Raw genomic sequence first — 16,907 nt, forward strand, 5'->3', positions numbered from 1 at the left:
TTTAATACCTCGTCGTTTTACTCCAGAAAAAATCATAAGTAAAAAGGAAGGGTTGCGATTAACATATACAGGCTAGTTTCCACTTATAATGTAGATCACCAGCACTCGGCTGACGCCAGAACTGTTATAAAAGATTTGCAAGTCTTTATCGGCACATACGCAATTGGCATGCTGCATTCAGACCACGGTCCTGCTTTTAGCTCTCGGGCTTATAAGGAGGCCATGGTCAGCATGGGCGTGCAATTGCGGTACTCTTGTCCATTTCACCCTGAGGGGAACGGAATTGTTGAAAGAAAAAACCGTGACATAAAGCAATCTATAACGGCAAAGGTATTAGGTTCGGGAGCTGGGTGGGTCAAACATCTAATAAGTGTCCAACGTAGTCTCAATAACTTGCCAAGAAATTCTCTGAAGGGATTCAGTGCGTACGAATTATTATTTGGAACTAGGATGATGATCTCTGACATTGATAGTCAGACTTCAGTGGTGAAAGAAAAAAGCTTTGATATCAAAGACCGTTTGGCTATTGTGCAGGACTTAAACAAAACAAGAAAAGACCTGAGCAACATAAAGTTGAAACAACAGCCAACAACCACTGAAGAACCACCACCTGTCCCAGCAAGACCTGTCTGGATTCCAAAAGTCGGGGATCTAGTCAGGGAAAAGATCGCGGTAAAGAAGGAATTTGGGCCTTCTTACAGAAAAGCAGTTCCTGTCTTGTCTGTCAACGGGACAAGATCAGTTGTACTACCGCCACTTGCTGGTAAAAAGGAGAACCGAGTTGTATCCATCGACCTGGTAAAACCACAACATGTGGCCGATAACAAACAGTAGGCCAAGTGGACTCCCAATAAGTAGCAGAACACCAAGGTTTGCTACCAGTACAGAGGTCCTAACGAAGAGGCTCATCACATTCGAAACGCCTACAGAAGAACAACAAGGACTATGCAACAATGCAATAGAACTCAGACCTCTGAAAACCCAAATAAAAACATTTAGCAGAGACACACCAATCTATAATGAAGTACCAAGTGAAAATGCAAGAAACAGAAATCCTGATGCAATTGGAACAATTGACAGAACTGCATCCGGCTACTTCATAAACTTCGATGATTCCTCTGAAGGCTTTAGTGAATCAAAGACACAGCCATCATCAAAAACCTTTAAAGATAAAGCTAAAGAACTTTTGAAACAACTGAAAGAAACATATCTGATTTCTCCATGGATTGAATTTTGGGTGGGTTTTGGTGCATTTATCCTCATACTTTGGCTCATCATGGTACTAACTTTGGGACGCTTCATTGAGGGAAAATATGCTAAAATGGACACAGCAAGTCAGAAAATCAACTTGATCCTCAAACCACACACATCTTCACACGTCGAGAAAAGAGAACTTTCTTCAGTCAACTTCACAGCCAATCCTATACCGGGTGGGGTAGCCTGGGACAACACTGACTATGAAATTTATGGTCCGGTCGAAATCCTGAAATATCCACACCAAATTAAGATCTCATTGAGTGACTTTGCAAAACCAAGCTCATTTGCTGATGATTGGGACTTCGAAAGCATTAATAATATGATGTCTGACTTAGTAATGTCTGCTAAATTTACCAAACATGATTATTTGCAGGGTTCTACAAATTATGATAGTATGTACTGTTATAACCACTATGGTAACCATTTTTTACATAGATCTGCACAACCTAGAAATGTTTTAAATTATAATCAATGGGAACATTGTGCAACACCTCCAAAAGGGAGCTCAAGAACCGTTTACGACAAATATTCATATTTTTCAGGTTTTAACATAAGTAATGCTGAAACATTTTATTTTAAATTGTTAAATAAGACAGGGATGAAGACCATGATAACAAACACAAAATTGATATATTCAGATTCCTTTTTTGAACAAATGAATACTTTTGGATTTGATTATTGGGACAAAAATGTTGAATTGAAAAGTGTTTGGGGTACAAAAGATTGGCAAGTACAGGGTATAGAAGCTTTGTTTAGAGCCTGCATGACCCCAGAACAAATGATATTTTTAAATGACACTGTTCAACAAACCACCTGTCTTGGCCTAGCCAAAATCAAAGATTTAAATAAACCGTCTATTCCAAAGCCAGCAATGTTTAGCAACACTTCTACAGATGAAGAGATAGACGTAAACAATATATTAAACCAAAACAGAACACATCCTGATTGGAAACAGTGGTTGATCTGGCCCACAGATACAAATAACTGTCAAGACAGATTCCTGAACAAAACACAGGGGTTCAAAATGATCAGGCCAGACCCTAGATATCCTCAAAGACATCACCCAGGGATAATAACCACCTACAGTGTGGGCAAATTATGCCTTCAATGGCTACAAACTTCCACACTGGCAGAAATTAAGCAACACCTAACTTTACTTACTGATGGTGCTGACTTGCGTGATTTCACTTTGGGACCACGCAAACAGCGTCAAAAGCGTTTCATAGCAGCCTCTGTATATGCAGCATACAATGAGGCCTGGAAGGTTACTCAAATTGAAACAGCAGAGAGAATACCGGAAATTGACCGTATTAATTTGGAAAAATCACTTTCTGTAGTGGACAATGGGTTAATGACTCTGTCCTCCAGAATTTTTTCTTTGGACAGCATTGTGTCTTCAGCAATCGACATATTATCGCAAGACTTACTGTTGTTACAACACGGTCAGTCTCAATTGCGTTCTATTGTACAGCTTGGCTGGACGTTACAAAATCTGCGTTCAGGCTATGTGCCTTGGCGTTTAATCAACACAACGTCACTATTCCAAATCTTTAACCTTACTGATAGACAAATCAGTATGGCACAAAAGGGTGCTGATTATACAATCTTGAGCATTGAAAAACTAGAAAGATTACCAGTGACAATGTCAGAACGACCTGTCAGTGAATGGATAATACATGGGATAATAAATATTCCAATCTCAACCTTCAGGTTTCAATACTGCCAAAAATATATACAGGCTGGCATGTACGAGAAATTGGGAAAGGGGTACCTTAAAACAACTTGGAACCTGCCCTATTCACATGCATGTGTCAGTAATAAAGGACAGAAAGTGTTTCTTAGTGGCAACAATTGTGCGATGTCACTAAGTGGCACACTTCTGTGTAACGGAATTAGTTTGCACGGAGCCTGTGAAGGGAATTCATACAACCTTTCATGTCACCAGCAAGGCGCACCTGCAACAGAAATAGAACCATTCTTTCAAAGACTCTATAATGGGAGTTACATTCTAATTGTAGACCGCAGATGTTGTAGTCTTATGCCCGGGACTCCTTATCTAGTAACTACGACTGCGAAGGTCAAGTGCTGTGGACGCTCATTGTTCCCCAGCTCCTTTCCAGACAGGGAGGCAAGGGCATGGCCCAATTTGAAAATTACTTCTATTCGAATAGATACTTTAAGCAGAATGAAAACAGTGCTTCTTCAGACGCCTACAAGGCTCACGTCATCAAAAGAAACGTATGATCTACAAGTCGCAAGGACGACTACAGAGATACATACATTATTATCAACTAATTCCCCCGTACATTTCGCGGAAATCCTGAATGAAATCTTAAATATTTCTGATACCAATGGGATCTCAAAGGTATTTAAGACAGTATTTTCGATGGCATTAACACCATTCAAAGCCATACTGGGTATTTTTCCAGATTTCGTCCATTCGATTTTTGGCGGACTTCCCCTGATTTTGGGACTAATTGCAGGAATCCTATTCTTAGTCCTTATTTTTCGTTATGGCAACCCATGTCACAGACAAAACTCTTGCGACAAGGGAAGAAACAATCCTAGCCATTGGATACCGGGACCGGATATCAAAAATCCTGGGACTCTCCCGGCTTAGAGACCTGAACATGACTTGGTTTCTATCATTTCGACCAATGTGGCAACGATGTGTTTTACCTGTACTAAGGTGTCTGCTATGCGGAGAAGAATGTGTGTTAGACACCTGTCTGACGCTACAATCGGATGCGCCAATGGATGCAGAAACATTGTTGAGCCCGATCAAGGTTCACGCTTTGTGCTGCCCTCAAAGGCTACCAATCCTGATGACGGCATTCGTGGAAGCTTCACCACTACGATTGATGGGTAGTGAAGTTCAAGATGAAAGCAGCATCGAACAGGTACGACCTTCTGTCAGTAATGCAAATCAGAATGTCAATGGAGACAATCATGCGCATGAATGCATGATTACACCTATTTCCGAGTTAGTGGAACTTTCCCAGGAAGCTGTTGACAGTTTTTTCGAAAGCCTAAATGATATGATGTTCTCGCCAGAACAGAAATAGAGACTTTTGAACAAGCTCGCACACGGCGTTCCCTGAATTCGGCCTTCAACTTTAAAAATAAAGTCACATGAACAATTTTCCCTCCAGTTCACGGACAGCAAGTTTTTCAGCAGCCCCAAAATATTTTTTCATATTTTTCGGGACACTATCTTCTGCTTAAAGTAAGAACTATTCTTAAAGAACAAAAATTTCTAATTTTAGATAGCTTATAGACATTAGCTGCCCGCTGGTATGTTCATAAATATTTTATTCTGTGATGGAATGGTCTCGAACTTTTTTTCTGTATTTAGAGCCATTTCATGTGTAATTCTCATATACCAAATAGCAATAATGTATACTAATGCGATTACTTTGGCATTATTCTACAGCTTGAGTGCATACAATACATATGTCTGCAATTTTTCAGTATATTTGATAATTTCAAAATGCATTTATGTATTTTGGGGTGGTAAGGTATACACAATACTCTATAGTATGTTGTACTATGTTATACTATGCATAGATTAGTAAATATGACCATAGTTAGCGTGGAGTGGGTGTGATGTATTCCTATAGGTTCTGAATCGATCCCCCTATTCCTGACCCTATTCTGGTTAAACAAACCAACAAGTTAACTAGCAGTCAGCCCATGAGGCAGAAAACCCCCATGATGCAGATACCGTTATCTGACGCAGTCACACTACGGCACAGGAACGTGTTATCTGATTAGGTCATAACGCTTGCGATCTAATTAGACAAGCGATATTCCTCCAGCCCCTGATAAGGCATACGGAGTTCTCATAACAAATCAAACCTATGACAACCTGGGCAAAACCCTGCGGCCATTGTTTTGATTTCACCGAGAACTTCAGCAAAAGAATGTGCTAACGAGCAAGTCGTATGACATCCTTATTGACGTATCTATGTCCATCCTTACGTCAATCTCGGCACCTTAAAGGTATAAATATTACCGATCTTGCCCTATGCAAACACACGCGTGGTGACGAGACGGAGCAGCCATACTTGCCGAAGCCCAGAGCAGAGCAGACCCCGCTGGCAGCAGCCCCGCCTTCCTGACGCGCTGAGAACGAGACGCGCTGCTTTCTCCTGCCGAGAATCCAGCCCCGGCGCTTCTGGGTAGCCCTCGCAGGCAGCCTGGAATATCGAGACCAGAGAGAGAGATACCATTCCTCATTCATCCTAACTTCCAGGTACAGAACTGAATAACCCCTCGCAGAGAATTCTTTAGTTATTCACTTGGCAAAAACAAACTTAACTTAAACTGTAACTTTCTATTCCCGCCCACGTATTAGGCTTAGGTCAAGTACACGGGGTAGGCGTATTTAGAAACACCAGTTGAGTACGTTTAGTCAAATGTATATGTGTATGTAATATATTTTAATCATTTTAAAACATCTTATGGCTTAGAAACCATATCAATGTTTTTACAGTATTATTTTATACTATTGCTTTTAATGTATGCACTTTACTTAACTATAAGTATTGCAATAATATCGATCCATTTCTCTTGTATGAGAAAAGAGACTGATCAATAAATAACACCTTTTTATTGAACACGCCCGTCTCTTCCTTTTCTCTACAATCTTATGAGACTAAGAATGCACGTACTGACTGAGTAAAATAATTTGCCTTTTGTTCACACGACTCTCGAGATTTACTCTTGATTAGGGGAGAGCAAAGTTGTCATGTTCTATGGTTGTCAGAAACTAAATCCCTTCTTGTCTAATCAGGGAAGTTAATTCTTTCCTGAACATTCGAGAAAGTTTCTAGTGAACTCTGAGCTAAGCTGGCAAACCCAAAACTTTAAGTCTAGTATCGACAGTAGTAGACCTAGTTAACGTCTGGTCTAGGCCTTTACTGCTGTAGGTATTATTCCAATGCGCAGAGCCTATTGGGATGATAGGAGCTACACTACAGTTCACTATAAATGTAATATGACAGCACATGGTTTAATGAGATTTTTAAGCAATTACGATTCTTATATTGTAGTATTTATTGTGTAGTGTAGGATGTAAAATTGTTTTTATGACTTGCTGTCGAATAAAGCTTTGAAATTGTATTGTCACTTCTTTTTTGGATATTTTATTTCTTTGTGACTCATTGTATCCTTTGGGATCCAGATTTTTGCCCTGGCTGGCTGTTGTTTTCTTGTGATCCTTCATCTTCAAGTGTGTATATATATATATATTACCTACTGGCAGTCGCCAGTAGGTATATATAGTTAGGATTTTTTCTCTATGGGATATTTGAAAATTCTATGTCTAATAACTTTGGCGTTTGTGGACGGAATTGGCTGAAATTTTCAGGAAAATGGAACATTTTGTTTCTGAGCAGCCCCTGAAAATTTGGGGGGGGGGGGGGTCGTCAAGGGGGGGCCGAGAAAAAAGGGGGTCCCAAAACGCGTTTTTCCCATGTTAATTTCCATAGGGGGGTTGGCCTCACTTTTAGCCCGAACGGCTGAATGGATTTGCACGAAACTTGGCAAAATTGTAGGGACTGGTAGCCCGATGTGCCTTTGCTAGGTCTCAATATATGTGCTCCAGTGGATTTTGAGAAATTAACGTTCAAAAAAAGATATATATCTGTAACAGCGCTCCGGGCAGCGCTCCGCTTCGCGTACTTTTCGCGTTACGGAGCTTTGTGAAGCGAAGCTGATTGGTTCTCCGGCGTCTGTAAACATTCCAAACAGTCCGTAGCGGCCGCCATCTTGTCTCTCGGTAGGATCGAGAGACAAGAGGAGGCCAAAGCGAAGGGGCAAATGACCATAAGGGGGCATAGTAGATCCTCCCTGACCCCCTAGGTTTGATGTGGAGGTTTTAAAAGGGCCCCGCGGGCCCAAAAAAAAAAAATAGTTTTTTTTGGTGTGGTACGCCCGGTTCGCGTAACGGGAAGCGGACTGGGGAGCGTACTACAAGGGAACAAGAATGATTGACTTTTAACTTATTGTATGTTTATAGACTTTTTTTTTTCTTTTTTTTCTGCTGAGTGACGTCTCAGCCTATCTCCACGGTATGCAGTCCCTACCATCTCGGCGTTTAAGCCCAGGGGGACCGGTAGTGTGGGAGAGATAACATCTGTTAACGTTCGATTCGAAGGAAATCAGGAAGTGTTGATAAACATTGTCTGGGCCATCTTGCCTTTTTTCAAATGCCACACTTTTGTCGTGCACGGCAGCCATTTTAGATGCCTTGACCAGACCCACTCTCTGCACGCTGTCGATCCTTAGCATGGCTCCCCACCCTCGCAAGCATCTCCCCCAGGCACTGGTCACCCCCGCTCTCTGTCTTATGCATGGGCAATAAACCTCCCCCCATCTGCGCTGCTCTTCCCTGAGAATCACACCCTGTGCCCGCCCGACACCTCCCTTTCGCCCTATTCACTACCGCACCCTCTGACACTCCTCTTCCTCTGTGTCCGATTGTCCAGGCCGGTCCCAGGCTATCAGCTAGCCCTGCAGATGTAGTTTATGGCCCCAGCTGTAAAGAATCACCCCTCTTCAAAGGAGTTATAGTAGATCAAGGCCCACACCCGATGAGATCCGTCACACCACACGCGTTCCTACTATCTGAAAACCATCCTGTATTGTGATTGGGGAGGGGACCGAGCCTGAAGCGGAAGATTCCAGGGATGACTCTTTGTACATCAAAGTTTTTACAATTATGTGTCACATTAAAAATATATAGCACTCCAACAAAGTAGTAGGATTATAAAACTTTAATAACTTATAAATATATACAACAAAACAAAAACAGTAAAAACATTTAAAAAATTTTAGGGAAAAAGAAGGAACAATGGTCAGTAGCGGTCGGTTGTGCGAATAGTCCCAAGGCAGCACAACGTCCAGATTTCTGGACGGCACCCAGGTGATGTTGCCTGGGTGCCGCACTGATTTGGGTATCCGGCGTGGGGCGTCCCGGGGGGTGGGTCGTCAGTAGCGGTCTGTTGTGCGAATAGTTCCAAGGCAGCAGAACGCGCTGAAATGTGGATGGCACCAAGGTGATGTCCAGTAAGTTGCCGCCCTCCGAATAACGGCGTGGTGCGCCCCGGAGGGGGGGGGGTGAGGCGGCGTGAACGGGCCTCCCCAGGTGGAGGCTCGTCTGCTGTAGTGGGGCGCCCCTTTACCGTTTCAGTTGCCATTCCGTCCGCTTTTTGTCCACTGTGTCAAAATCCGCCATTCAGCTGAGTTGCGCCCACTGTTGCGGTGCAGCGATAGGCGGCTGCCACAGGACTCTCAAAATGGCGGCAGGCTCTTTCCTTTTTGGGCCTGGTCCACTGAAATGGCCCTGGGACACCTTGGAAATCGGACGCTTGTCTGCTAGGTCTTGGACCCCATTCTCGAAAGCGTCCCCTCAGCCTTGAGGATTCTACAAAAGTCTTGGGGGCCCCCGACTCCTGCAGGCTTCCGGTGGGGAGCGGCTGCCATGATTGCTCGCGGAATGACCACGACGGAGCCACGAGATGGTGGTGCTTTCATGCTGACGCCAGCTTCAGTCTGAAACATCCAGAAACAAGGTGGGGCTTTCATCGTTTGGGAAAAAAAAAAGTTTTCATCCAATCAAAAGTGTTATTTTTAGGTTATATGATCAAGCCTTCCATCATTAGGAAACCAAAAGTAAAATGAACCAATGAAAAGTTTTATAAACAAGTCACATGACCTGTTATGCGGCATAGGGTATAAAAAGCGTAGAAAATCCGTTGGCACGTGAGGCGGCGTCAGTAGCGGACCGATGTGCGAATAGGCCGAAGGCAGCACAACGCGCCAAGATCCGGATGGCACCGAGGTGGTGTCTAGCAAGTTGCCGCACTGGTGTGGCCATCCTACAATGCTGAAAGTCGGCGTGGGGCGCCCCGTTGGCCTGTGAGTTCGCGTCAGTAGCGGACCGATGTGCGAATAGGCCGAAGGCAGCACAACGCGCCAAGATCCGGATGGCACCGAGGTGGTGTTTAGCAAGTTGCCGCGCTGGTGTGGCCATCCTACAATGCTGAAAGTCGGCGTGGGGCGCCCCGTTGGCCTGTGAGGTAGCGTCAGTAGCGGACCGATGTGCGAATAGGCCGAAGGCAGCACAACGCGCCAAGATCCGGATGGCTCCGAGGTGGTGTCTAGCAAGTTGCCGCACTGGTGTGGCCATCCTACAATGCTGCGCCGAAAGTCGGCGTGGGGCGCTCCGTTGGCCTGTGAGTTCGCGTCAGTCAGTGGGGGTTGTTTGAGGATCTGACTGCATTGGAAAGCAATGTGATGCTGTGCGTCGCCCCCAAGATGAAGGTTCCTCGGCTGCAGTGGGGCGCCCCTTGGTGTTTCACTCGCTATGCAGCTGAGTTGCGTGCGCACTTGCGGCGAATAGGTCGAAGGCAGCACAACAATATTTTCTGAATAGAAGACACCACAAGGCGCTGAGATTCGGTTGGCACCGAGGTGGTGTCTAGCAAGTTGCCGCACTGGTGTGGCCATCCTACAATCCTGCTCCGAATAACGGCGTGGGGTGCCCGAAGGGGGGGGGGAGGCGGCGTGAACGGGCCTTCCCAGGTGGAGGCTCGTCTGCTGTAGTGGGGCGCCCCTTTACCGTTTCAGTTGCCATTCAGCTGAGTTTCGGCCGCTCTTGATGCTACAGCGACAGGCGGCTGCAACAGGACTCTCAAAATGGCGGCCTGTTCTTTGGATTTGGGCCTGGTCCACTAAAATGGCCCTGGGACACCTTAGAACTCGGACGCTCGAATTTTTTTTCCTTTCCTCTACATGCAAAAAAAGGTAAATGCCCGGTACGTTGCACGCTTCATCTGCCACGATGTACTCTCCAGAGGAACCGAAAAAAAATATAGTTATGGTAACTATACCATGCATCGTCATATGGAGAGGTGGCACCGATTAATTATAGTGCTGCATAAAAGAGAGATTTGGAGGAGAACCCCCGACCTGCCAGTACATTCATCAAAGAAGTGGCACTGACAGCATCAGAGGCAAGGGAAACGGTCCCAAATATTTAGAAGAACTTTGGAAAGATTAAAATGACATGTTTAGATTGTGGCAAATTAATTTCATGTGGACAGATGAGTGTTACTCTAATAAATACAGCATATGAACATCATCATAGTCGATGGTTGGTAGAGACATTTTGACTATATCCTGGACCTGCCCGTCCTCGCCCAAAATGGCGCCGGAATAAATGGGACTCGTAACTCCTTGTTGTGTACTGGTTGCACAACCTTGATATCACGAGATACGTATGCAGTTTTGAAGCACATGGCGGGCGGGGACGAGAATTGATTGAATATTTCGACATCCCTATTGATATTAAGTTCTGATGTGTTAATGATAACTGTACTATTGAAAGTTCGAATTAACATCACCCATGGTACTTGCCCGCAAATGTATATCTAGATAATTTTATTGTAACTGGCCCTGTCGTATTTTAATTATAAAATGTACGTCCACCGATTCCGCAACTGTTAGACACCTTAGTTCTTGCAACCTAATGGCCCGCCCGTTACGTTCCTCTACAGTGTAAATGTCTACTCATCATATACGATTACAGTTTGCTCCGTGGCCGGCCCACGTGGTTATAGGCCCGTATTTGTATACTGACATTTTCACAATAAAGGTTTTTAAAAGAAAACATGGTAGTAGTATTTACATTGGTAAAGTTTTTAATAATATTCACTGTTTTAGAATCAGTAAAAGGCAAGTGAAATAAAGCAGTCCAATTACATGAAGGGTAAAAGGTACAATACGCAGGAACGCAGTAAAGATAAATGGTCAAGGGCTGTTGTGTTTTCTACTCCTGCAACATAAAGTGATCGATAAGAATCTCATATTCAGGCGTATCGGCGACTAAGACAGCAGGCCGACCCTCTTTTGCTCAACGGCTCCGTCATGGGACGAAAAAACGCCCTTTTTCTCGAAAAAGGAATATATTTTACTTGCAGGACAGTTGTAAATTTTCCGGGAAAGTACATTAGCCTGGAACATTATAACATATGTTTAAGAAAAAATAATGTTCGAAAGTAATAAAAAGCGTAATTTTTAGGTCATATGACCAAGCCTTTCATCATTAGAATAAGAAAAGTAAAATGAACCAATGAAAAGTTTTATTAACAAGTCACATGACCTGTTATGCTTACGTTACGCGCTGCGCGCCGCGCCCCGGATCACTTCCGGATGCGCTAACGCGGCGCGTCATATGACGCATTACGCGACAACGCAGGTCCAGAATATAGTCAAAATGTCTCCACCAACCAGCGGTCGGAACACAACCCCTTTCAGCAGGCTAAATAGTTCTGTTAAATGACAACAGAAGGGACAGGCAACAAGAACCATCAGTCAAAGAGGGGAGGGCAAGTTCTTCTCTACCGGGTCACGTTGGGGCGCTACCGGAACTGATCGAATTGGTAGTCTACAGTGTTTCTGGATGTTTCAGACTGAAGCTGGCGTTAGCATGAGAGCAATAATCCTTAACATAAGAGGGAGGGAGAGGGAGTAGTGGATTCTGTCTCCCCTAGCGAGTATCATAAACAAAATGGAATCCACAAGGTGGAAGGTGGTTGTTACCACAATGGTGGGGAGCAACCAATGTTGTTAAAATACCCCTCACACACCAACAGGCCCCTTGGTGTCATGCTTCATCATCGGGGTCTTCGCAAACCTCTACGGGATGCGGCGTGCTACGACTTCACGACTACGCAGGAGCACTTTTAAAGGTGAACTATGTGTTTGGTGTGTGTGGGTGAACAATGTGAGTGGTGAGGTGAAGATGAAAAAATTAAAAAATACCTGGCACGTGAGTACTGAAAATTTTTTATTAAGTCTCCGGCTGGTATTGTTAAAAGAGTGCTGGGATGGTTGTGGTCTACTAATTAGGGTAACCCAACCATATCAGTGCGTCGACATGTTTCGGAGTTTGAAGAACTCCTTCTTCAGGACGAGGATGTGCACTACTTATCCCCACCTTACTCACATGTGTGTAGATTTAAAAGTGTGCTCTACAAAAATTAGAAAAGGTGAAAATGTACCTATCTATGTTTAAAGTAAGGTCCGTTGCGCCCAATTGGCGATTAAAGACACCTGTAAACAGAAAAATCAAGTAAAAAAACAGGATAATACATGTTTTCCAGTCTCATGCTGTGCAAATGCACAGGAGGGTAACAAGGAACAAAAGTGAAGGTCCAGGAACCCTGAAAAAAGAAAAAGAAACAAAAAACGAACAACACATGAACTGAGACACACATTCAAGCATAGTATCTGATAGGCCCTCTAAGGGTGTAGTTCTTGACACAGATATGTAGCTTACTTATGAAAAGAGGTTACATGGCCTCATGAGCCACAGCGTGTTGGGGGGTCCGTTCTACCCGATATGGCAACCTGTGAGGTATTCAAGGAAATGGATCAGAATGATGTAAACCCTCGCTTTTGATGAAAGTTTTGTGAAAGTGATGTGATCAGTAATGTCAAATGAGATGTCATCAGTGATGTCATTTGAGAATTGTTAAAGGTATCAGATATGTTGAACTGTATTAAAAGAGAAGTAACTTTTTAAAGGTTTAGTAAAGGTTTTATAATTTGTTTTTTCTCATTATTTTGCTTTCTAGTGCTGTTAAAGGAAAGACGCCCCAGGTTGGAGACAGAGTATTGGTAGAAGCAACATATAATCCTAATATGCCATTTAAATGGAATGCACAACGAATTCAAACTCTACCAAACCAGGTAAATGTACCAGTGTGTATCTCATTATAAGTACCTCAGTGTCTGTTATGGCCTGCTGTCATGCAGGACAAAAACAATCTCCGGTGGATTCTCATTTAACACCTTATCAAATAGATTGCGTAGCTCTTCTTTACTATATGCGAAACAGTGGTTCTGCCACTCTTAACATTCTAAATCTTTTTTGCAATTGTGTCTCTCCAAATGGATGAGAACAGTCAACAAATGAAAAAACAAAAGAGAAAACTAAATGTACCTTATGTCCAAACCCAAAAAGCGCAAAACACTTATCTTATATGCCTTTGAAGTTCATAGAAGGTCCGTCTGAGGAGGCGGAAGTCCCCTTGGAGTCACCTTCCCATTATTTTAAAGAAATCCACATGGAGCCCTGTGCGCCGGACGCCGGAGGAATGGCTCACCATTTTATAATCCGAAGTGAACAGATCACTCACAGCACGTGATTAGGACTACAGTGCCACAAATAGATGACAGGGTGGAAGCCCCACACAGGCTACATACAGATCTTCCAGTTAGTCCCGAGGAAGACCCCACCAAGACGGTTATAATTATGGGCTTTTTTCAGGGGTCGAAACATCGACGCTTTATTATCAAGTGTTGTTGATCACCCAGGATACTAAACTAATAATTGGATTAATCTCTTTCTGGGCTGATATTTCTTCTTTTTTCTTCTTTCAAAATTTTGCACTGTCTAAATATAATTTTTCCATGTAGTATATGTCCATGTATTTTGTGGAATGTTTTGTGACATGTAAATATTTTAATTGTTTGTGCATATCTAAGTCTTAAATGTTAGTTCAGAAGAACTGTTCTGTGTGTATGTTAATATATGTATTGCAATAAGTTTACACTGATTTTTCCAAAAACTGATAAAAATATATAGTGGAATATAAGAAGTGTTTTGCGCTTTTCGGGTGTGGACATAAGGTACATTTTGTTTTCTCTTTTGTTTTTTTCATTTGTTGACTGTTCTCATCTATTTGGAGAGACACAATTGCAAAAAAGGTTATTTAGATTTTTAAGAGTGGCAGAACCACTGTTTCGCATATAGTACTAATCCCCAGGTTTTGCGCTAGACTGGGCTACCCCATTGCTTTATATAGCTCTTCTTTACAGCCTTTGTTATGGGTAGCAAAAAATACATTTTAACTGGCGACTCAGAAGCAACTTTAGGGAAAGTTTCTAGACGTTTTCATTTGCTTCTGTGTAATACTTACAGAATGTGTTGCGGTCTGTCACCTTATGTGTCGCAGGCCCAGGTAAGACTGAAATATGATGTGGTCAGGCGAACACTTGCAGAGCAAGTAGCATACCTCAAATGGTGCCATCATTTGAGAATGCTCCAACATTGTCTTTAAAATATTATACATGGTATACACAGAGGGCGCTTGTGCTGTAGAGACGTGGTAATGATAATCCATGCAGTACAAACAACAGAGTCGAAAAGCAGCCGTAATTACAAAAAGCAGTATATAGGACTGACTCAATTCAGTTATGCATACAGCTGTGCTGATGCACCCTGTGACTAGCAGCATCTTAATATTTATACCTGTAGCCGTGTAATGTGTTGTAGGTTCGTGTTGTTTTAGTATATGTTGACCTAATTAGTGAATAATTGTTATTTGGTTTATGTTCATGTTCTTGTAATGGTTTTAAATAACTGTAGAAATACATATTCAGCATCATGTAGGTGTGCTTGACCTTAAATTAGTTGCATCATTCAGTCATTATCACTAGATTCACAATATATTCCTTGCAGAATCAGGCTCAACCGTTGTTGAAGACTCCAGCATCTCTACTCCAACCTATTTCACAGCAGGCTTTCAGCGTGCAGCCTCCTACACCACAACCCCAGACTATTTTACAGGCTCAAATGTCAGCAGCTTCAATTGCACCTTTGCTGCACGCTCAACCTCCCACATTGTTACAGCAACAAAAAGGTATGCCATTTTTGTATGTTACCCACTTTTTTCTGTGATGTTCTGCAACGTTTGAGAGTTCACAGATTCTCATGCTTGGGTCAGCTGGTGGTGCGAGAAAACTGACAACGGTTTCACCCACATATAGTAAAAGAGTTTCAAAGAAGGCTGGTGTGCGCTCTTTAGGTCGCAGATGGCGCAGCTGTCTGGTTTGCTTAAGACATCCTGGGGACATTAAGAAAGTTGACCTAGGAATGCACTCCACCCATTGCTTACCATTGGCTTGTTACTTACATTTGCTGGCTTTATTTGCTTTGGGCTATCCGCTCGAGTTCGTCCCTCTCGTTGCCCAAACCTTGTTTACTGTATTTTTCCACATACTCGCTTTCTGTAAACAGGCCTCTAAATCTTGTTCTTATCTTGTCACATTTGCTGTGCATTCAAAGACAGAGGTCAGATGTCAGGCTGTCTGTTCCAGGGAGCTTGGTGTTTATTTTTCTTTCTCTAACTTCAAAGTGAGAGGATTTATGTGACAATGAAGCTGGTCAGTGGGGGTCTGCTTGAGGAAGGCTGTACAGGTGGTTTTTTTTTATCGGACACAACTAAATTTAAACGTTTGTAAATTATCTGTGCTGGCAATCAAATCAATACATTGGGTGATGATGTTTCCACACAATACCGTTTGTGTGCATTGTATTTTTTTCAGTAAACCTATATGTAATGGTCATTTCAATTGAAGATATAATGGCAGTTCACTACCGTACCATGCATACTCAAATTTACCTCACGCCAGTCTACTCTGCACCACTTTCACCACTGCACTCTTCTCTGCACCACTCCACCTTTTTTTTCTCAACCCCACACTACTCTAATATGCACCGCTGCTCTCTTCACCTCTCCGCGACACTCCACTGTATGCCACCCTGCTCTGAAACACTGCACTCTGCGCCAAAGCACTCTACACAACTTTGCTCAAAACCAATGCACTGTACGTCAATCTACTCTGCACAAAACTCTTATGATACTATACTATACCCCACTGCACTCTACGCCACTCTGTTCTACTCTTCGTCACTGCACTCTACACAACTTTATTCTACTCTGCACCACGGTATTCCAAGTCACTCTACTCTGCGTCACTACACTCTACACCAATGCACTCCACGCCACTCTACTATCCACCACTGTACTCCACGACTGTATACACTGCAACACTGCACTTTCTGCCACTCTACGTTATGACACTATGCCGCTGAACTCTACGCTAATCCACTCTGCGCCAATGTAATCTACTCTTCACTCTACACCACTGTACTGTATACCACGGCCTTGTACGCCACTTCACTCTACTCTGAAACAGTCCACTCTGCCTCTGCAGTCTACGCCACTCTGTTTCCCTTTGCGCCAATCCACACCACACCACTCTACACCACTTTGCTCAAAACCAATACTCTGCACACCACTGCACTCTATGCCAATCTACTCTGCACCACTGCACTGTATGACACTATACACCTCTGCACTCTATGCCAAACTACTCTACTCCATTGCATTCTCACTTTACTCTGCACCACTGTATGCCACTGCACTCTACACCCATGCCCTCTGCTCCAAGACCCTCTTCTCCACTCTACTCCACTACTCTGCAGCACTGCACTCTCTGCCACTGCACCATCTGCCACTGAACTCTCTGCCACTCTACTGTGCGCCACTCTACTCTATGCCATTGCACTCTACTCTGCACCATTCTATGCCACTCTTCTGCATTCTATGCCACTCTGATCTACTATGCACCACTGCACTTTACACCACTTCACTCTATGCCTCTCTACTCTGCATTACTTTAATCTGCCAGTGCACTCCACTATGCAACATTATGCTTTTCGCCACTGCGCTGTACTCCGATACAGTCTACTCTACACCACTCTGCATTCTGCGCCACTGTACTCTACACTA

At 43.4% G+C, this 16,907-nt stretch overlaps 1 protein-coding gene across 6 annotated transcripts in view; it reads left to right on the top strand.

Annotated features, from left to right (window-relative positions):
• Nucleotides 1-16,907, top strand: part of CCAR1 (cell division cycle and apoptosis regulator 1) — a 1,607,854-nt gene that overhangs the window by 395,965 nt on the left and 1,194,982 nt on the right. For all 6 annotated transcript variants that reach the window (XM_078643192.1, XM_078643189.1, XM_078643190.1 and 3 more), the window contains 2 exons: nucleotides 12,903-13,017; nucleotides 14,792-14,972. In XM_078643192.1, the coding sequence (XP_078499318.1) occupies nucleotides 12,903-13,017; nucleotides 14,792-14,972 (296 nt within the window). The remainder of the gene's footprint in view (nucleotides 1-12,902; nucleotides 13,018-14,791; nucleotides 14,973-16,907) is intronic.

Source organism: Lissotriton helveticus, chromosome 5_1 (genome assembly GCF_964261635.1).
Source record: "Lissotriton helveticus chromosome 5_1, aLisHel1.1, whole genome shotgun sequence".
NCBI lineage: Eukaryota > Metazoa > Chordata > Amphibia > Caudata > Salamandridae > Lissotriton > Lissotriton helveticus.